At 34.0% G+C, this 19,716-nt stretch overlaps 7 protein-coding genes and 1 long non-coding RNA gene across 12 annotated transcripts; 3 read left to right on the top strand and 5 right to left on the bottom strand.

The window, feature by feature from the left end:
• Positions 1-55: 55 nt before the first annotated feature.
• Positions 56-2,112, top strand: spn-A (RAD51 recombinase homolog spn-A). 2 transcript variants are annotated; one of them, XM_065365174.1, is made up of 8 exons: positions 56-206; positions 435-552; positions 634-771; positions 840-1,049; positions 1,120-1,328; positions 1,396-1,525; positions 1,606-1,727; positions 1,812-2,112. In XM_065365174.1, exons 2-8 carry the CDS (start codon positions 463-465, stop codon positions 1,933-1,935), a joined length of 1,023 nt encoding a protein of 340 aa, XP_065221246.1. In that variant the 5' UTR covers positions 56-206; positions 435-462; the 3' UTR covers positions 1,936-2,112. The 2 variants fall into 2 exon arrangements, with proteins under 2 accessions (XP_065221246.1, XP_065221247.1); XM_065365175.1 differs by lacking the exon at positions 56-206 and adding an exon at positions 349-367.
• On the bottom strand, positions 2,099-2,909 carry LOC135846209 (uncharacterized). The gene is made up of 3 exons (XM_065365177.1): positions 2,672-2,909; positions 2,365-2,554; positions 2,099-2,291 (listed from the first exon to the last, which is right to left on the bottom strand). The coding sequence occupies exons 1-3, from the start codon at positions 2,680-2,682 to the stop codon at positions 2,187-2,189; spliced, it is 306 nt and encodes a 101-aa protein (XP_065221249.1). The 5' UTR covers positions 2,683-2,909; the 3' UTR covers positions 2,099-2,186.
• Positions 2,910-3,698: 789 nt separating this feature from the next.
• Mcm5 (Minichromosome maintenance 5) lies at positions 3,699-7,152 on the bottom strand. Its single transcript, XM_065366666.1, has 14 exons — positions 6,830-7,152; positions 6,635-6,761; positions 6,433-6,561; positions 6,196-6,368; positions 5,885-6,122; positions 5,562-5,805; positions 5,298-5,491; positions 5,089-5,229; positions 4,834-5,010; positions 4,646-4,761; positions 4,446-4,568; positions 4,232-4,374; positions 4,039-4,166; positions 3,699-3,968 (listed from the first exon to the last, which is right to left on the bottom strand). The coding sequence occupies exons 1-14, from the start codon at positions 6,982-6,984 to the stop codon at positions 3,867-3,869; spliced, it is 2,190 nt and encodes a 729-aa protein (XP_065222738.1). The 5' UTR covers positions 6,985-7,152; the 3' UTR covers positions 3,699-3,866.
• Positions 7,153-7,279: 127 nt separating this feature from the next.
• LOC135847222 (cleavage stimulation factor subunit 2-like) lies at positions 7,280-9,171 on the top strand. Its single transcript, XM_065366670.1, has 8 exons — positions 7,280-7,514; positions 7,644-7,761; positions 7,836-7,943; positions 8,016-8,283; positions 8,365-8,410; positions 8,495-8,559; positions 8,630-8,817; positions 8,880-9,171. Exons 2-8 carry the CDS (start codon positions 7,651-7,653, stop codon positions 8,997-8,999), a joined length of 906 nt encoding a protein of 301 aa, XP_065222742.1. The 5' UTR covers positions 7,280-7,514; positions 7,644-7,650; the 3' UTR covers positions 9,000-9,171.
• Positions 9,172-9,260: 89 nt separating this feature from the next.
• On the bottom strand, positions 9,261-12,753 carry Bili (FERM domain-containing protein 8 Bili). 3 transcript variants are annotated; one of them, XM_065366668.1, is made up of 12 exons: positions 12,346-12,753; positions 12,088-12,272; positions 11,829-12,002; positions 11,589-11,754; positions 11,352-11,513; positions 11,094-11,282; positions 10,889-11,018; positions 10,657-10,812; positions 10,496-10,580; positions 10,333-10,413; positions 10,031-10,118; positions 9,261-9,952 (listed from the first exon to the last, which is right to left on the bottom strand). In XM_065366668.1, the coding sequence occupies exons 1-11, from the start codon at positions 12,468-12,470 to the stop codon at positions 10,063-10,065; spliced, it is 1,509 nt and encodes a 502-aa protein (XP_065222740.1). In that variant the 5' UTR covers positions 12,471-12,753; the 3' UTR covers positions 9,261-9,952; positions 10,031-10,062. The 3 variants fall into 3 exon arrangements, with proteins under 3 accessions (XP_065222740.1, XP_065222739.1, XP_065222741.1); XM_065366667.1 differs by having other exon boundaries at positions 9,261-10,118; XM_065366669.1 differs by lacking the exon at positions 10,031-10,118.
• A 1,236-nt stretch (positions 12,754-13,989) lies between these two features.
• Positions 13,990-15,228, bottom strand: LOC135847223 (uncharacterized). The gene is made up of 3 exons (XR_010559118.1): positions 15,015-15,228; positions 14,793-14,845; positions 13,990-14,227 (listed from the first exon to the last, which is right to left on the bottom strand). It is a non-coding gene; the product is annotated as an uncharacterized LOC135847223 (long non-coding RNA).
• A 128-nt stretch (positions 15,229-15,356) lies between these two features.
• On the top strand, positions 15,357-17,076 carry LOC135847218 (adenosine 5'-monophosphoramidase HINT3-like). Its single transcript, XM_065366664.1, has 7 exons — positions 15,357-15,687; positions 15,763-15,859; positions 15,929-16,046; positions 16,119-16,185; positions 16,254-16,380; positions 16,461-16,524; positions 16,762-17,076. Exons 2-6 carry the CDS (start codon positions 15,794-15,796, stop codon positions 16,491-16,493), a joined length of 411 nt encoding a protein of 136 aa, XP_065222736.1. The 5' UTR covers positions 15,357-15,687; positions 15,763-15,793; the 3' UTR covers positions 16,494-16,524; positions 16,762-17,076.
• On the bottom strand, positions 16,657-18,662 carry LOC135847216 (uncharacterized). 2 transcript variants are annotated; one of them, XR_010559116.1, is made up of 4 exons: positions 18,336-18,662; positions 18,091-18,191; positions 17,082-18,002; positions 16,657-16,960 (listed from the first exon to the last, which is right to left on the bottom strand). XR_010559116.1 is itself a non-coding variant. In XM_065366662.1 (3 exons), exons 1-3 carry the CDS (start codon positions 18,390-18,392, stop codon positions 17,225-17,227), a joined length of 936 nt encoding a protein of 311 aa, XP_065222734.1. In that variant the 5' UTR covers positions 18,393-18,662; the 3' UTR covers positions 17,079-17,224. The 2 variants fall into 2 exon arrangements, 1 of the variants encoding a protein (XP_065222734.1); XM_065366662.1 differs by lacking the exon at positions 16,657-16,960 and having other exon boundaries at positions 17,079-18,002.
• Between the last annotated feature and the right edge of the window lie 1,054 nt (positions 18,663-19,716).

Genomic DNA, 19,716 nt, shown 5'->3' with positions numbered 1-19,716 from the left:
AACTTTCAAACAATAAAGCTCATGTTTTTGAAAAAAAATGAAAATTTATTTTTTCGGTTTATGCTGACTTCATCATTTTTATACGAAAACCAAAAATACGCCATTTTATTTTCATTTTTCCCGCGAAGAGCTTTTTCGTTATTTTCAATACTTGTGCAAGAACGTAGAAGTTTGAACTTTCTGAAACCATAGCGAACTTTTCTTCTGTAAGTATAATTATCACTCAAATTCATAGTACAATAATTATTATTAAAAGTGTATTTGGTAAATTGATCGATCGTGTATATTATTGAAATTAGAAAATACGGTGCAGTGGTGTACAATATTGTTTATTTAGTAAACTTGCAAATTTTGGTCCTACTTCAATGTATTGATTCAGTCTTTTCATCTAAATCAGGGTGTATTCTTCTAATAATTTGTCAAACGTTTTGTAGTTTTATATTGCTAACTCGGACGAGCAATATGGCGATGGCAGCAGCTCAAAGTAGTGCCCAAGAGATACAGGATGAATCAATGGAAGAAACCGGTCATCAACCCTTATCAAAGTTGGAGGTAATTCTCAATCAATTAATGTTAGGATTAATTTACAGTGTACCTACATGTATTACAAAAAATTAATTCTGATTGGTCAAGGGCCAGGGAATTTCCGCGGCCGATATTAAGAAGCTGGAGGAATCCGGTTATCACACCGTAGAATCGGTTGCTTTTGCTCCTAAAAAAGCTCTGATTACTATCAAAGGAATAAGCGAAGCAAAAGCTGATAAAATTTTGGTAAGTATTTCGTTTCGTTTTAAAACTATCCATTGAATTTATCACCTCATTTGGAAATTATGATTTAGGCTGAAGCTTCAAAATTGGTACCATTGGGTTTCACTACAGCTACAGAATTTCATCAGAAACGCTCGGAAATCATTTTACTGACCACAGGTTCCAAAGAACTTGATCGTTTATTAGGCGGTGGTATTGAAACTGGTTCAATTACTGAAATTTTTGGCGAATTCCGAACTGGTAAAACTCAGCTTTGTCATACTCTGGCGGTGACTTGTCAAGTAATATTCCGTTTAATAATCTTTTTGCCAGCGTTTTCTCGCACTTGAACTAAAGTAACGTATTTTGTAGTTACCTATTGATATGAACGGAGGTGAAGGAAAGTGTTTATATATCGATACAGAAGGTACCTTTCGTCCAGAGCGTTTATTAGCAGTCGCAGAACGATACAAACTCACGCCTAATGATGTCTTGGATAACGTTGCTTACGCCAGAGCGTATAACACGGATCATCAAACTCAGTTATTGATCCAAGCTGCTGCCATGATGGCAGAATCAAGGTTAATCGCTTAACAGACCAGAATCAAATGAAAATAACGTGTGGTAATTGATTATTTCTGTTTTCAGATACGCTCTTTTGATTGTTGACAGCGCTATGGCTTTGTACAGAACTGACTATTCCGGCAGAGGAGAATTATCCGCTCGACAAATGCATTTAGCAAGATTTCTTCGTATGTTACTTAGATTAGCTGACGAAGTAAGAAAGAAATAATACATCAAATATGCAATTTGATTTTTGAGGCTTTATTTAAATTTACGTACTGAATTTGTTTCAAGTTCGGAGTTGCAGTTGTGATTTCAAATCAAGTCGTAGCTCAAGTAGACGGAGCAGCTTTATTTGCGGCTGATCCTAAAAAACCTGTAGGTGGTAATATAATGGCCCATGCGTCTACAACTAGGTAAAATATTACTCTTGTTATATACTAATCTACTTCTGTAATTGCGCAATTTTTTCGACTACATGTGTGTATTAAAATTTTCAGATTATATCTCCGTAAAGGTCGAGGTGAAACTAGAATTTGTAAAATTTACGACTCTCCTTGTCTACCAGAAGCTGAAGCTATGTTTGCCATAAATGCGGATGGAATTGGAGACGCTAAAGATTAATTTTTACACACGTCTTTTAAGGAACTTGTTTATTTACTGTCTTTCCTATTTTTTTTACCGCCAGAATTGAATTTGAGCTTACTATTATTTAATGTAAATAAAGTCATATATTTTAGTGTTTATAGAAATACCTTCTTAGTTATTGTAATAAGATGCAAATAAATTTGTTTAAAAATTCCTTATTTTTTATTACGTAAAAACGTTCAAACATATTTACAAACAGTCGAAACTAAAATGTTAAAATTAATTACCTAAGAATCACCATACAGATCACGAACTGTTTCATTTTCTGCGGCTTTTTTGGCGAAGAATCGTTTCCTAATATTATTCAATCCTTTCCTGAAGTCTTCGTAATCCTGAAACGTGAATTTTCGTTTCAGTGTTAATTTCATAATATCACTAATAAGAGAAAATTAAAGGCAGTATTACGCTTCTAAAAGGAATATATCTCAGCGTTCGGTTTTCTTCAGATAATTCATCGCTAAACAAATACGATCCGTACCAAACATGAGCTAAAATTAGAGTACCCATTGTAATGACCAAGGGGAATTCAGCAAGAGTTAACCCAAAAAAACCGAACTTCTTGGGTTTCTTGGGAGGTTTTCTAATTGGGTTGGGTCTGAAATTACAAATAAAATGTATTATATTAGTTTCCTGTCATTGATCCAATATTATTGCTTCTATTCACTAGAATATAAAACGCTAGTAACCAGTAAGTATATGATAGAAAACTCACAACTGATCCATTGTGTAACTGAACTATTTTGACTTGAGTATCGAACTGATGAATGAAAGTGGACGTCAATCTATTGCAGAGAACATTGCGAGTTCAAATTCAATTCGATCTTAAATTGCTATACGAATTGAATTTCAATTTTTTCTTTGAAATGAATCTAGAATGCGTATAAAATTAAAAATTTGAAGATTTTCAGTTTTCTTTTACCATTGTTATCAATTTTGTAGTTCATGAGCCTTATCAGTATGACCTACCGACAGGTTTGATTTGATGAGATAGGACATTCATTTGATTTATTCTGTATATGAAACTTTTTAAAAATTGAATAATAATTTTTTAAAGAAAAAATCAGAACAAAATGAAATACAATGAAACTACAAATATTCTGAGTAACTATTCTGTACGAAATTGTGCAACAATAAATTTAAAAACGTTTCCAACTGACGAAATTCTCAATTAGATTTGTTGTTCAAGTGTAATGTCTTGTACCATTATTCCGTTGAAATGAATATGAAAAATGGATTCCAAGCAGCATAGGTCTATGTATCAATTATTCTGAATTGTGGGAAATTCAAAAATCTCGAATGTGAACTTTCCCTGAGTGTCCCAATCTTGCTGCGTCAAAATTTTTGAAATGAAGTGTCGAGGTTCGAATGGTTGCCCCAATGTTGAGGTAAAGTAACGAAACTATACATCGAGAGATTTTGGATTTTTGGGCACGCAGAGATGTTCGATTTCCTCATGCAATGTCGAGAACTGAATTTGAGCCGAATCTTTGAAGCTTTGAGACAGTTTTGGCAAATAAGAAATTTCATCTGTTTTTGGTTTGGTTCATCACATGCAGCTAAGCATCATAATTGTGCTGAGAATTTTGGCATGAATAGATACTGTTTTCCGCAAGAATCAAACTCTTTTCTGTTTTAAAAGGTCGAAAAGCCCCAAGAGGGAATCGAAAGCTTGAAAGTAGCTGAAAAGATGCACGAGAAAATCGTCTACAATCTGCATTACAACTAAAATAAAGACGCTATTATTTATAAAAATTGTAAAAAAGTTTAATTTTTGACACTCGCGTTCACAACATTATCAATTCAATACACTTACAAAAAATTAAACATCATCAAATTTCAAATTCTTAGCAAAAATTTTCGATTTCATACAATAAAATAAATTATCCACTTAAACTCGAACATAAAAATTAATTCAACCGGTAAAGAACTTTTCTTTGATTCCTATGTTGTAATTCGCCCCTTCGAATCATCGTATGAATAACGGTGTAAATAGCGCGGTCAGGATATTTCTGGAAAATAAGTCATTTATTAATAAAAACCAACTTACCGATTTGACATTAAGATACTTCATGCACATACCTGTTTTATAAAATCTTGTACGATTGTACTTTCCGAAATTTGGGCTCCGATAGGGAATCGTCGTTTCAGTTGTTTCTCGATACGTAATAGCAATTCTCTATGTTCATCAGTTGTAAAACCTTCAGCTCCTAATTGAAATAATTTATCAGTGTAAAATACGTGAACGCAAAATGTAGCGCAAAGTGAGTTTTACCTTCTAAAGATTTGCAGGAGGCTGCTTCAAGAGTTGAAACTTGGAACAATCGTAAAGCTTCATCTACATGAGTTTCCGTAGCAAATGGCAACAGTTGCATTTTCGCTAATGATTCCGAAATACGAATAACAGCTTCGAGTTGCCTGGAAGATCATATTTTTAGTAAGTAGTTCAAATTTTTCATGAAAAATGAAAAAGAAAGTTAGCTTAATACCTAACGGTGATCGGAATTGATGCTTTATGCTTCTCCTCTTTTTCGGCAGAACTTCCTCGCATGGCTATGTATCGGTTCTTAAGCTTTTCGCCAGCAGCTTCAGAAAGCCGAGGGCCACACGTTCTGAAAATTTAATTCGCGATATGATATACAGGAAACATCTCAATATTCATGCTTCATAGTTCATTCTTAACACTTACGTTCTGCAAAAGTGGATGAATTTTTTGATCATTAAAAGTGACATTTCACCATCTTTGGATTCGTCTACTTCTTCGCCAGCGGTCATGTGAACATTCATGATGTGTTTCGCTAACGTCTAGAAAAAGCAAATACGAATAGTTAGATTTTGATCGAAAAATAGTTCGTAAAACATTAAGGCAATTCTTACAATATCTCTTTTTTCGTCATGTTCGTCTTTGACAATAAATATCATATCAAATCTAGATAAAATTGTAGGCATAAAATCAATATTTTCATCTCCTTTCATTTCATCCCATCGTCCAAATACACTGTTAGCAGCAGCCAATACCGAGCATCGAGAATTTAACGTCGTAGTAATACCAGCCTAGAAACATCAACATATAGTTCTAAGAAAACTAACACTAAATGGATAAAAAAAAATGAAAACCTCATTTCTTCTTACCTTAGCAATAGAAATAGTCTGCTGTTCCATAGCTTCGTGAATGGCGACACGATCGTCTTCTCTCATTTTATCGAATTCGTCGATACATACGACGCCACCATCAGCTAAAACCATAGCTCCACCTTCCATTACGAAGTTTCTCTGAAAATCGAACACAATGTAGCAAAAATCGTTAACAGCGTAGATGAAAATAGAAAGAGTGAAATTACGGTAGCTGGATCACGTAAAACGGACGCTGTAAGACCGGCGGCAGATGAACCTTTACCAGATGTATAAATACCGATTGGCGACACTCTTTGTACGAATTTAAGTAATTGAGATTTAGCAGTACCGGGATCTCCCAACAGTAAAATATTGATATCTCCTCTTCGAGTTAAACCATCAGGTAACCGTTTGCGAGAACCTAGAAGTAAGGAGATCAATTAGAAGTCACGATCGCTTAATACTTGCAATCATAATAATTTATCACTTACCCCCGAATAATAAACAAGCGACCGCTTTCTTGATATCTTCGAATCCGAAAATAGAAGGTACAATTGAACGCGCTATGCGTTCGTAAACATTGGGAGAAGAAGCTAATCTACGGAACATTTCTTCATCTTCAGTAGTAATAGGCAGAGAAGAACTGAATCCACAACCTTTGTCGTCGATTTCAATTCCAACAACTCTCAAATACGGAGCACGAACGCCAATAACCGATTTACTTGATTCTCTCCCCTGTAATCAACATCGTTCGTTCAAGTATAAAAATGAATTCCTTCACAGGTGAAGTTCCACTTTTGATACATAAACTCACCTTAGACTTCGAAACTTTACGGATAGAAAATATACCCAAAATATCGACTCTGTTACCAGGAACCACCTTATCGCATAAATATCTATCGCAATATAATTGCAAATGTCTCGGCATTTCACCTTGAGGGATAGAATCTGTCAATTCTTGTAATTTGAGTATTTGATAATCAACACAGGCGCATTTATCTGGGATAATGAAATAAGGATCTAGTGGGCATTTAGGACGTCCGGCTTGTTCACTGAAATTTAAATTCAAACATTAGTACACATGAAAATCATTATCTCAAGTCGTCACGTTCAAAGGATACTTACGTATTGCATTTCCTTGGCAAAACGTATCCATCAAGGCCAGGTTTAACAGGTAAATTAGGTATAACATTACGACAGGTACGACATTGAATGGCAATTTTTGTACTTTTGGCACGAATACCAGAAGCTGCAACGATTATTCCACTTACCCTCACCAAACGTGAAATCATTTCCGACTGTAAGTACAAAATGAATGAATTGAAGAATTGAAAAATTCGCGAATAAAAAAGCTCCGCGTACCTTCAAATGACGAACGGAAGTTGGAACAGAATTAGAAGTTAATAAAATTTGAATATCTTCAACTTGTTCTTCACCTTCCGGTCTAGGATGAGTGAGATCATCTGCAACTTCTTTCGCAGCTTCTTCAAACTACGCAAAAACACAAATACATAAAATCCAATTTCAAACACTAACAAAATTAGGCATTACAACTTCAACTTACAACAGGTAGATATTCGGTAGGTTGTTTGTACAAACTATCAGCAAGATCTTCATCGAAACTACTTAAATCTTCGATGTTCACAGTCAGGTTATACAATCCCAAGTTATACTGTTTCTTCAATGTATCCCTGTTCAAAGTTGATAATTGTCAGATCATATAGATATATTAGGACTTTGAATAAACTGATATTCTAACCTGTATTTATAATTGAAGTTCTCCTCGTGAAATTGTCGGAGGAATTCTTTGAACTTCTTTTTTACAACTCTCAAGTTGACCTGTTGGTATGGTTGATCATCGGTGGTGCTGAAATTATCCGAAAAGAAGATACCGGGATCGTCGAAACCTTCCATTGGAAAGCTTTAAAAACTAAGTAACACAGTAACTAGCAAAATATTAAAACTGTATTGAAATTCTGATCAATATTTAGAGGTATTTTAATATATAAAAATCTATTTCGAAACCACTTTCCGAAACTCCGAAAGTTCCGATTCCGAAACAAAACGAAGAGCGGAAGAACGAGCTCATTCGGCGCGAAATTATTTTTTGGGGGTTTGAATCCTGACTCCTGGACCAGCAGCAAGTAGTTTCGAATTATTTTGCAAGGAGCGCTAACTGTTATGACTAGTTATGAGAAAAATGATGATAAAAAAATATGCTTATCTTTTTTTTACAAAACAAGAACAGCTTCTTCTTTCTTGTTGGGTGCAAAAACTGGCGAAAGTAACAATAATCTATAATCGTCATTGAAATCTTCTATTTTCGAGGTAACCGTTCTGTTCCAAGTTCCACCCTACCTGCTAATTCATCTTCTATTTCCACCGCGAGAGAAGAAATTCCGATATTCGCTATATTTCAGAGACCCTAGACCGGCATTCTACAAGTACGTTCTTTACACTTCGGAAGTACTTTTCAGTTTATTCAGATTTGAAGAAAACCTCCTTCTCAACATTGATTTAAAGTATCGATGGTCAAATTTATGTCCTGACATGACATTTTGTTTCTATTTCAGATTGACAATGCAGAGCAACGATCCAGATAAGGCTCCGGAAACGATTAGTAAAGCAGTCGCTTCGTTACCTCCGGAGCAAATGTTTGAATTATTGAAACAGATGAAGCAATGCGTACAGGTAAATTCGACATTCACACTACTCAATGAAAAAATCACCTAAAATTTGCATTTTTTTTTTTTTTTTTTTTGCAGAACAATCCGAGAGAAGCGAATAACATGTTATTACAGAATCCTCAACTGGCGTACGCTCTTTTACAGGCCTTAGTAGTGATGCGAATCGTAGATCCTCAAATTGCGTTTGTAAGTATCTCCTATTATTAAGTTTCAATCCTGATTATGGATAAAAAAAAAGGTCCATCATTTCGATTTCAGACAGCTTTAAATAGCACAAACGCTACGAATTCAACGTCATCTAATAATTCATCGGAGAATCCAGCTCAAATAAATTTTTCCGCGTCGTCTATGATCAATCGTGCTGCTGCTGCTACCACTAATGACATCAAACCTGTGCCTAAACCCGTACCTCCGGTAACAACTACCGTTTCTACTTCTGCAAATACTCGAACTTACGTTACTCAGCCAACTCCACCTCCAGCTCCATCGATACCTGTTTCTGTTGTACCTCCTCCGCCACCTATAGGTATTTGAAGTTTCGATTGATTTATGCAATGGTTTGGTTTGCATTCGTTTAAAATTTAATTACTCAATTTTTTTCCTTCAGTTCATGAAAAAATTGTTCCTAATCTTGATAAAGTCAAAACAGAAGGGTAAGAATTTGTTTGTACTTATAACAAATGCCTCTATTCGAAACTTAATATCAACTATAATATTATGTCTTTTTTTTCTTTTAGAAATAAACGTGATCCACGATTGCAGCATCAAGCTGAATCTAAAGACTCGAAAGCTGGCATTCCTCGTGAGTATTGCCTATTTTTGCTAGAAGAATGTATTTTCGCTGAAATATTTCATTTTTGCAATATTATTAGGTATGGTACCTCCACCGGCAGTGCCAGTTGCGCCTCCGGTATCTGTCCCACATCCTGCGAATGCACCTTCTATTACATCAAACCCAAATCGACCCGCTGCTCCGGTTACTTCATCTGCCTCGGCTTCAACTGCTCAATCAACGACTTCGAAACCTGCTGTAACTTCCAACACACCAGATAATGAAAAAGTGTGTCTGTCGGTGAGATTTAAACAAAATTTCATATTAAATAATAAATTGTTTTTCTTCAGGCTGCGCTCATTATGCAAGTATTGCGTTTAACCGATGCTCAAATCGCGATGTTACCTCCTGAACAACGACAGAGTATAATCCTACTGAAAGAACAGATTGCTAAATCAACTAAACGTTGAAAGTAGATTGTTTTGAAGAAATATGGAACCTGGATAGAGTAATTTGTTGTGAATTTTAACGAAAATGTTTTATATGGCGATAGTTTTACGTGTTTAAATTTTATCTTTGAATTAATTTATTAGCGTATTTTATGTAAATATTTATAATCGAATTATATACCTTTACGCTCTTTTTATTCGTTTGGTTTGTACAATAAAATTTGAATCATTGGTCACTTTTTGTTTAAATTAAGCTGCTTTTTAAAATAAACGTTGAAAATGTACAAATTGAACAGCGTTTAATACCATTAATAAAAAGTATATTATAAAAATCACTCTTACAATAAACGAATAAAGAAACCTGACATCACTAAAGCTGTCAAAAGTTATTACACATTGCCTTCACTTCGAACATCGAAGCTAAAGCTATTAAGATATGAGATTTGTACTTCTTAACGAAAAAAAAAAAAAATTAAAATAAAGAGAACCGTAACACTACCTGTACATAAAAAAATGCGACGGGAATGCGGATTTAAAAAAAAACGAATTTTAATAACAAAATGACAAAGAATGTTGACTTATTTAAAGCACATATTGCACTTAGTTTAAACATTATACATAAGTCATGTTTATTCGTGTACATGAAAAAAAAAAACAATGAAATGAAAAATAAAATCGTATTATGAACACATTTACATGAAATTTACAATAGATAGTGAAGAGTATTATGCAAGAAATTCATCAAATAAGTATCAAACTCGATTAAGTTACACATATGGGTTGTTCTATTGCTAATTATGTAGGTACTTCATATGCATAGAAGTCGACTTGTCGAATTTTCTGGTTCATAGACGATAACAGTTTCAAGCAGAGATTAAATTAAACAACATATTAAAACTAACAGAAGAGAATAACATCGGTTGTTTTACATCAATTAATAAATTGCAACGATCCCGTTTGTCCGATACAATGACCTGTCATCAAAAAAATATTCTCATCATGATGTTCATTATAAATGAGCAATTCAACAAGCATCACTTTCAAATTCTTACCTCAAAAATAAATAAAAAGCAAATACATATGTTCATAATACACCTACATCAAAGTGCAATAAAACATGCAATTTTAAGCTGTCTACAACTAAAAAAACAAAATCAAACGAATAAACAAACAGGTAAAATGAAAGCACTAAAAATGAGATTCTAACGTGTTAACAAAATGCAACACACAAATGATAACATGAGTAAAATAATAACAAATAAAACGTAAAAACTAAAGCCGATGAATAACAAACTCGGTGAAAGGCACAAAGAAAATCACACTGGTTCAAGCTACCGACTAGAAAATTACAAACCTTCGTCGTCAAAAGTGGCTAAAGTCAATTTACTTAATTTATTAGGTAATTTACACATTTGAGCGTCGTCTGAACGAGGACCTGAAAATGAACACATTTTATCAGTTTGGTTTGTTTTCAGTTCTTGAAATAATCCGTAAATCAATAATGATAAGTCACATACCATCCATCTCGTCGGTAGGGTTTGAACGAAGCCTTTCTTTACGTTGATCAACAAATGCGGTAATTAACGCATCGACCATGTCAGACTATAAAATAACATTTAGGTTTGATTAAATCAATACATTTGACACCAACGAATATTTCTTTTGAAAAAAATAATACCTGTTTGGAAAAAATTTGCATGATTTTAGAAACTCTGGCCCCATTTTCAATGACAGCGAATTGTATAAAAATACATGGTAAACAATCAGGATTTGATTTGTGCGGTTTTCCCAATTCCCAAGAAAAATCTTCGTACTTCAGTCCAAGTAATAATTTCTGTAAACACATGGAATTGAGTATCATTTACCATAATTATTCACAACGTAATAAAATTCACAGGAGGCAAACTAACCGCTTGAATATTATCAATAAGATACAGTCCATGTTCATTAATACCAACCAACACGGGCATGTCTTGGTGCATTAACAATGATGTCAGTCCACGAACTGGTTCTTCGATTTGTCCTTGGAAGAAAGCACACCTTTTAAAAAAAAATTTAATTAAAATGACGTAAATTTTTATAATGTATACTTAATTTCAACTGCACAATACATACCCATAAAAAGGCAGTGACCAACAAACTTCTAAATATCTCCGTTGAAGTTTACGATCGGATGCACTATTGGGTATTCTTTTATAATGTTCTAAAAGTCGAACTTCCGGACTATTTTTAATTCGAGAACGGAACCACGACATGATAGCATCATGTCTAATGTGAACTGGTAAAAATTTATTTTTCTGACTCCTGAAAAATCACACATAAAATTACAACCGGCTCAAAATCATCAACACTTGAAGCGAATTAAAAATTTACCTGAAAAATCTATTTGTATGAACTTGCGGATTATACGGGCCAAGTTCCAGTCTGGCTTGGATTCCACCCAACATTATATACTGAGATATTTCACAAGGGTACCTGCCCTCTAGAATGTTGTACTTTGCTTCTTCGTATAATAATTCCAGTACCTTGACATCCCTTTAGAAAAATTCATCAAATTCAGTGAAAATTTCATCTATACATGTAGATAAATTCTTACAACGAGGCACTTACATTAATTTCTCTTCATCGCTCAAAGAATAAAATACATTTCTTTGAAACGATAAAATAGGTTCATCTCGTATCTGCCTAGATAAAGTAGCATGCGCGAATCGTGACAGCAACGTTGACCATTTCGACCTGACTAGTAAAAGCTTGTGATGTGGCTTAAGTTGTACTTCTGCAAATGAAAAATTACATATTTTAGTATCGCTAAATCAAAAATCGGTGTATTTCATTCAATAGGTCACGTACCGAGAAGTCCCGAGCTCATCCATATTGTAAACACATTTTTGGCACTTTCGGGTAACAGCAAGTCCTCCAATTCAATAACGAATTGAATCAATTCAGTAACTGTAGTATTATTTCCATCTTCCAATTCCAAATGTAGAACAATGTTATTCATCAAATAAACGCAAATCGACAACGCTGTAAAAATATAGAACGTATTACATGTAGAATAAATACACCTAGACCGACATAAAATGAAAATGTCATCAACTTGAAGCCTTACGTTGTTTATCAGAATTTGTTTGGAATTCGTATCGAGTTTCATTGCAGTCATTAGGGCAATTAGGTTCCTGATCATTGGGTACATATTCGCGATGCTTGACTGCTATACTCTGATGTTCATTCACATAATTCGAAGTCTGACTGAAGCAGGTTACACTATCAGAAGGAATATCTTCCGTGTGATCGCTGTAAGAAATCAAAATTTCAATGAAATATTCGTAAAATATAACATTTAAATGAAAAATACTGTACAATGTACCTGTATTGATGAGGTGGATGCGGATATAATCTAGATGGCCTTGGATACTCAACCGGAATGACAGTAACATATTTTTCAGTTTCCATTTCATAAAAAAGCTCATGAAATGATATAATATATATCATATCAAAAGTTTGGTTTCTTTTTCTTCATATTGGAAACATTTAAATGAACAAAGATTTCGTAGGGATAGGCGAGCAATTCTTAACAACAGATTAAGCCATTTATCCGACGACACTTACATAACAAGTCATCTTGATGGAAGAGATTCTCGAAGTAGAATTGAATAAGATTGTAATATTAGATCACGAATGAGATTCAAAAGCAACTTTTAATATCACAATTGATCTATTGAAGATTGAACTCATTTCGAAGGTTTATAAAAAACAAATCAAAAAAAAAATGTAGGTGGAAAATTTTCAAAATATAAACATCACGTGATAAGTAAGTTCGAACTTTCAAAAACTTTCACAGATGAAAAGGCCCACGCCATGAAATTTCATTTCGTCGAATACTGAACTAATTGGAAGTTTTTTTATTGAATTTGAATACTTTTGAATTATTTGAACGACAAATTTGCAACGAATTTCATCATAATATTCAATTTTTGAGGATTTCTTGAAAAAATCAAAAATTAAATACCAACCTCAACTGGCACAAAAAAAAAATAAAGATATCTTCACAAAGCGACATTTTTTCAAAATTTTAAAAAACATTAATTTTTTTGCATAAATAAAAATGTACTTATGTTTCATTAAATTTAAAATGAATAAATTGAATTTTTCAGATGAAATTCATTCACTTTTGAGCATTTTTGAAAGATTTTTTACGTCCTTCTCGGTCCTTCTCCTATACTTACGAAGTTACGAATGTTCAACATCTATAAACTAAGAGAGGTTGTCTCATAACCCGTATCCGGCGTTGGCGCCTGGGAACAGTCCCCGCTTTTCCGCACCGCGGCGCGTGACGTCACTGGAGGAAGCCAACTTCTTACTGAAGCGGTAATAGCCCATTTTTCGTGGTTTTTTCGATTTTTTGGACAAACGAAGGGGTTTGGGTAAAATTTTAATAGAACTTAATTTCAAGATATTCAAATTTTCTATCGATTGGTGTAAAATTTATTGAATTTCGTGGAATAATGACGATTTTACGAGCATTTTTATTCGTGAAGTTTCACCAAGTGTTCAATTTAAATTGAAATTAATCGAAATTTTCAGTGAACACCTACGTATTTTAAAAATCCAAAATGTTCAGAATTTTGTGCTCTTTAATATGGTCTATCATTAAAAGCCCTAGCTTCTAACAATAAAAAGTTTTCAAAGTTTGAATAAGTAAAAACATGCTGTGCACTATATAGACATTCGGATTGGAATCAAAAATGCACAAAATTTTCAGTGGATACACTAGTATTTTAAAAATTAATAATGGCCATAATTTTATTCTCTGTAGCGTGGTTTTTCATTCGAAAACTAAGCAATTACCGTTCAAAAGTTGCTATCAAGGTTCAAATTATTATACACACAGCTAATGAAAAAAAAAGAGAACTTCAGCGATCTTTTTAGTTTTTTTTTCTCTCGAAAAACGCAATTCATCTGTTAGAAAAATTCTATAGAATGAGATTATGATTAATAATTAAATAGTTCATTTCAATATTCATCCATCTATTAGCAAAAATCAGGAATTCAAATACAGAAATAAAGATACTTTTACAAAAACACAGAAGATACAAAAAGTTGAACGAAAAATAAATATTAATAACCAACGAATCACTGAACTCTGAAGAAAGGAAAAAGAAAAAGGATGATTGATGATATGATATTATATTTCTGTATCTATTAGTCTTTTATCTGCATACTTTGATACTGCCGATCACACTGAATGACTGAAACAAAGCAAAAAAACATCATCAGGTTCAGAATATTTATTCAGTGTTGTTCAAGATAATATCAAATATGTAATGAAATAAATCACATCACGAAAATGCATTTTCATATTTCATCTTTTACTGAAATATTATGAAAATCAGAAATCCGTCATCCGTCACCACTTTCTACAAATCTACGTACGGAATTGTACCAACAATTAGCGAAAAAACACAGATCTAAGTTTTCACAAATTTCCCAAAGATGAGACATTAAGCAAAATTTGGATCCAGAAATGTAATTGATTAGATAAAAATCAATTTAGAATCAAGTAAGCAGCAATAAAAATGTAATGTGAATCATAATCATGATAGTGTCATTACAACCAAGCCCCCAGCCCGTTCAATTTTATTCTAGCAGTTGGCACGAATATGTTCAGCTCATTTAGTAGAGACAGATTTTGAATATGAACATGACTTGAAAAGTGAGCTGCAAAAACTTGATAAAATTGTCTTAATTGTCCATCCAAAAGAGAGCTAGAAAGAGATGCTGTGTTATCAGTCAACTTACACAGCTTACACTTACCCAAAGAAACTCCCGCATCTTCAGCAGCAGTTCAGCAGAACGAACGAATGGAACTGAAACGAAAGAAAACAGTTCAGTTAACAATTTACATCACGTTCAATAATAATAATTTGAAGCAGAAAATATCCAATGAAAAAAATCAGATCTCAATCTCATTATAAACAACTGCTCGGAATGTTACAATATGAATACATATAATTAAGCCGAATCGATGTTACGTACCAAATAGAATGTTTCTTCTTCTGCTTCAATTCATTTCTTCTTCGATTAAATATATTAATTAATTAAATGCAACGGATTTTTGAAAAAATGATTCGTAAAAATTTAATCAACACCGCTCAACTCCATTATCACAGTGCAAAATTATGTAAACAAGCAATACCTACTTATTTTCTTTCCTCCAGTGACGTCACGCGAGTCGATGGGCGATTGAAAAATTTTTTACCTATCTTCTAAAATGAGACAACCTCTCTTAGTTTATAGATGTTGACGAATGTTACGATCATATCATAACTTCCCCCTCCCCTTTCAAACACTCGCCAGTCCCGCCCATTTTTCAATTTTTATCAGAAAATTTTATCAGTTATCATTTTTGAAATTCTACATTTTTTCTCATTTTTTTTGCTCCAAGTCGCCGGAACTTTTCCAGTTCGGTTTTGTTATTTTCTGAAAGTTCGGAAGTTCTTTCTGCGAGCTAAATAGCGTAAATAATTCTGATGTTTTCTATACTTTTGAATAAAATTTTCCAAATATCTCAATGTTGGTGAAAATTTGAAGGTTGTCAATCTGTTGATTCGTACACCTTTCAAAAAAATTGTATTCTTCTACGAGTATATTACGTTGAATAAAATGTTATTCGTGTTGTGATCCCAGATCAATCAGAACTTTGAGAAAAGTAATGTACTGCTTCAATAATTCAAACCTGTTACTCAATAATGTAATGAAAATTTAATTTTCCCTTTGCCTGCAGGTATACCTACTTCATTTTAAGTCGTATAGAAATGGCCAATCCTACTTGCATATTTTGCTCGATAATTGCTGAAAACGGAGACAATATTATTTTTCAAGTATGTCGAGTTTGTTTCCAGTAAATTGAGTCCAGCTGTAGCTACATAATATGTAATCATATGTTACAGAATGATGAATTGATTGTGATTCGAGATATTAAACCCGCTTCCAAGTATCACTTTTTAATAATTCCTAAAAATCATATCGCCGATGCCAAGAGTTTAACTCCTAGTGATAAACCTTTACGTGAGTGTAAATATGGAATTTATTGAATTACAGCATGGAGTATTTTATAGCTAATAATTATTCATGTTTTAGTGGAAAGGATGATTGACAGAGCTAATGTTATTTTAGAGGAGAATCAAGTTGATATGAATGATATCAGGTGATGCATCGTCATTTTTTCCCTTCAGTTTTCCGACAGTGGGTTTTACTTCCTGAATTTTGTTATAGATTGGCATTTCATTGGCCTCCTTTTCGATCAGTACCTCATTTGCATCTTCATGCTATTGCTCCAGCTAGTCAAATGTCTTTAATTCATAGGATATCTTTCAAACCTGGTACATGGTGGTGTGTAAGCGTAAGTATTTCAATTATTTCACCCTCCCTCCCACCACCTCCTTTACATGAACATCTTGTAATAAATATTTTAAATTTCAGCCGGAATACGTCTTGCAGCGAATAACCGAATGAACCTCGAGATGATAATAAATAATTTATGCGGGTAAGAAGCTTAATTTGATAACGAATCTACAAACAGATAATTTTTCAATCAATTAAAATTCTTGAGCATCTTGAAAACGAGGTTATCGAAGGAACGTACCCTACCTACCTCTCAAATGACACATAGATGATATTTTTAATCAGCAAATAAATGTTATATTTTATAATATAGCAAATTTATACACAATAATGATAATAATAATAATCTATTTTTGAACTATACATTTTGTTACTGTAGGTGCAGATGTAACGGTTTGTTCCATAGTTTCTTCCTCTTCAAATGAACTACTGGATGTGACTACAGTTGTAGCTACTGTTCGTCGTACTCCGCCTTCATTCGTAGTTTTTATGGAAGCTTGGGCACTTTTAGTACTATCCTGTTTTTGAACCTTGGAAGCTTTTTGTTCGATGTGTTTATCGCCCTCGTTTTTTGAAACCTATATATAAGATTCGATACCGGTTAAATCCGAAGGTAAGTTACCATTATAAAATAAGTTGTGAATTGGTGGATTGAAAAAACAAAATAATAATAATAATGATTATGAAATCAATACGAACCTCTTTATGCATTTCTTTAACGGTTGATTGTTCTTCACTAGCCTTTATAGTTGCTCCGCCCAATTTACCTTTGAGATCTGGTAACGCTGGCATATCTGGCGGTAGTGTTACCAGAGCTTTGGAGGTATCTTCTTGAGCAGCCATTATTGTTCGTCTTCACTTTGTATTTCTACTTCTTCTTCAGAGTCGTAATCTTGGACACGGGCTGGAGCGATCGGGTGTTTCTGTGCGGATTGTAAACGACTTTGAATTTTTTGTAGATCTTCGTCGTCACTCACTTCGATTTCCTCTTCGTATTCGATGATTTCTTCTTCGCTTTCACTTTCGTGTTTTGGAACCTGGGCAGCGGATTTCTCAGATTCGATGAACGATTTGTTTTGCTCTTTTTGCGTCTGCGGTGGTTGAATGGGTTTTACCAAAGGCTCATCACGTGTGACAGGCTTTTCAGTCGGAGCTGGAATGGGAGCAGGTTTCGCTGGAGCTGTAGGCGATACTGGTTCCTGAACTGGGGTAGGTTTCGGTGCAGGGCTAGAGCCTTGAGATGGTTTTGATTCCGGTACTGGAGGAGGTACTTTAACTGGTTCTGGAATTGAAGCTGGTGCCTTGGGTGGCTCTGGAGCTGATACCTTGGCTGGTTCTGGAACTGGAGCGGATGTTTTCGGCGGTGCTGGAGCTGGAGGGGATGCCTTGGGTGGTTCTGGAGCTGCAGAAGGTACCTTAGGCGGTTCTGGAACCGGTTTCGGGACTGGTGCAGGTTTAACTTCTGGAGCTGGGGTTGGTTTTTCTACTGGTTTATGGTCAGCTACCAGTGCCTGTTTTGGTTCAGGAACAGGAGTCGGTTTTTCGACTGGTTTTGGTTCTGGTTTCGGAGACGGATCTCGAGGAGCTGGTGCAGGTTGACTTTTTGGCTCTTCACGTTCCCTATTAATCGGATAAATTATTAATTAGAATTATTTACTATCGATTATGAAACGAAATTGGATGGAAATGAAAGAAAAATACCACTCACTTGGAATATTCTGTACCGATCGTACGAGCTGGACCGATAGGATAGCTGGTAGATTCAGAGTACTGATTCGATTCCGCTAAAGCAGCAGAAGGAACTTGTTCCTATACCGAAAAAAAAAACAAAAACAACACACGCACGTTAGATTAATCCGTCTTTACGTAATAAAATTTTTATTTACATTATTTCGTCGAAAAACAAAATCGTTTTATTAAAAAAACATTAAAATTAAAACACCAATGACAAACCTGTTTAAAAAAGAAACTCCAGATGTAAACGAAATAATCTCTCAAAAAACCTAACATAATTCTTTTGTCGCACTAGATTCCTAAATTATTCACTTTTCAGCCAATTACTCAGCGCAAATCACACATTAATTAAAGCTTTACCCGCAAAGCACATCGATAAACCGAGAGGGGAACGTTTTTTTCGAGAATTATTTTCAACTCGTAACGAAATTACTGCTAAGAATGCGTCTGGAAAAGTGTAATTTTGAACCGCATCCAAAACACTAACACCGAAAATAACCCGATCTCGTATCTTCTGCACGTTCTGCACATTTTGCAACTATTTCATCTCATCTGTTCGTCGTCGATGTTTCTCGTACATTGCGTCATGAGAAAAAATTCACCATTCTATGAATTCTATTTTTACCGTATTTTACATATTCGAGACTATGTGCATTATTTTTTCTTATTAACATTTACAAAATACGACGTGTTTGTTGACCTCGTCATACTCGGCCGGACATCGCGAACATATGTCTCGAAAATGGTATTTTTTTTTCTATTCTACATGTTCGGCATTAAAGAGAAATTAACCTTTCGTTTGGCTTGGCACACGTTAAGGGTGATAAGTGATGATAAGCGGACCATTTTTGTTGTCTTGTAAAAATTTTTCGCAGGTTTTAAAAATGTTTTATTGCGCCGAAATACGTGTTTAAAGATTAGATAGGTGAGAGGGATGGGGCAGTGGGATGTTGAATGTGACGAGAAACATCGGTTCTATTTTCACTCAGTATTCCAGATGATTTTTTTTTTTTTAAATGTAGGTACCTATAGGAATGTTGATTTTTTTTTGGATCAAAATCGAAATAAAAGAATTCGAGATATTTTACTCTATACCATACCCCTTTACCCTTAATGTAGCTAAAAAGCTCTGAATAAATGGACATTTGATTTCTTGTTTAAAAAATTGAGACCCCAATCCAATTCAAGTGAAAAAAATTATTCTCATCGTTGTTCTATTGCTGGTATTACGAGTATATACAGAGTACAGGCTTAAACTCTTGATATTAATTGAAGTAATTTTAACAATTTTGATGGTTACATTTTCCTGGTCTCAGAGTTTGTCTATTTTATGTGCTGTGTGCCCTAATTCCCTTTGTCTGTGTTCTTCTTTATTTCTCCGATTGAAATCTCAATGTTAGTAAAAAATCATGTCTTGTCGCTAAATAAATAACACGAACAAAGAATGTTTTTTTTTCTTTTTTGGATTATGAAATTTGAAAATTACTCATCCCTCTCTTTCACCTCCCATGTCTCGATCTCTAATCTATTCGAACCGAGTTACTCAACCAAATATTTTTTATTTCTGAAATAATTTAAATTTTAATGAAAAATAATTGCA

This window comes from Planococcus citri, chromosome 5, assembly GCF_950023065.1.
Source record: "Planococcus citri chromosome 5, ihPlaCitr1.1, whole genome shotgun sequence".
NCBI lineage: Eukaryota > Metazoa > Arthropoda > Insecta > Hemiptera > Pseudococcidae > Planococcus > Planococcus citri.
The sequence above is the reverse complement of the archived record's forward strand: the minus strand, read 5'-3'. Positions and strand labels throughout refer to the sequence as shown.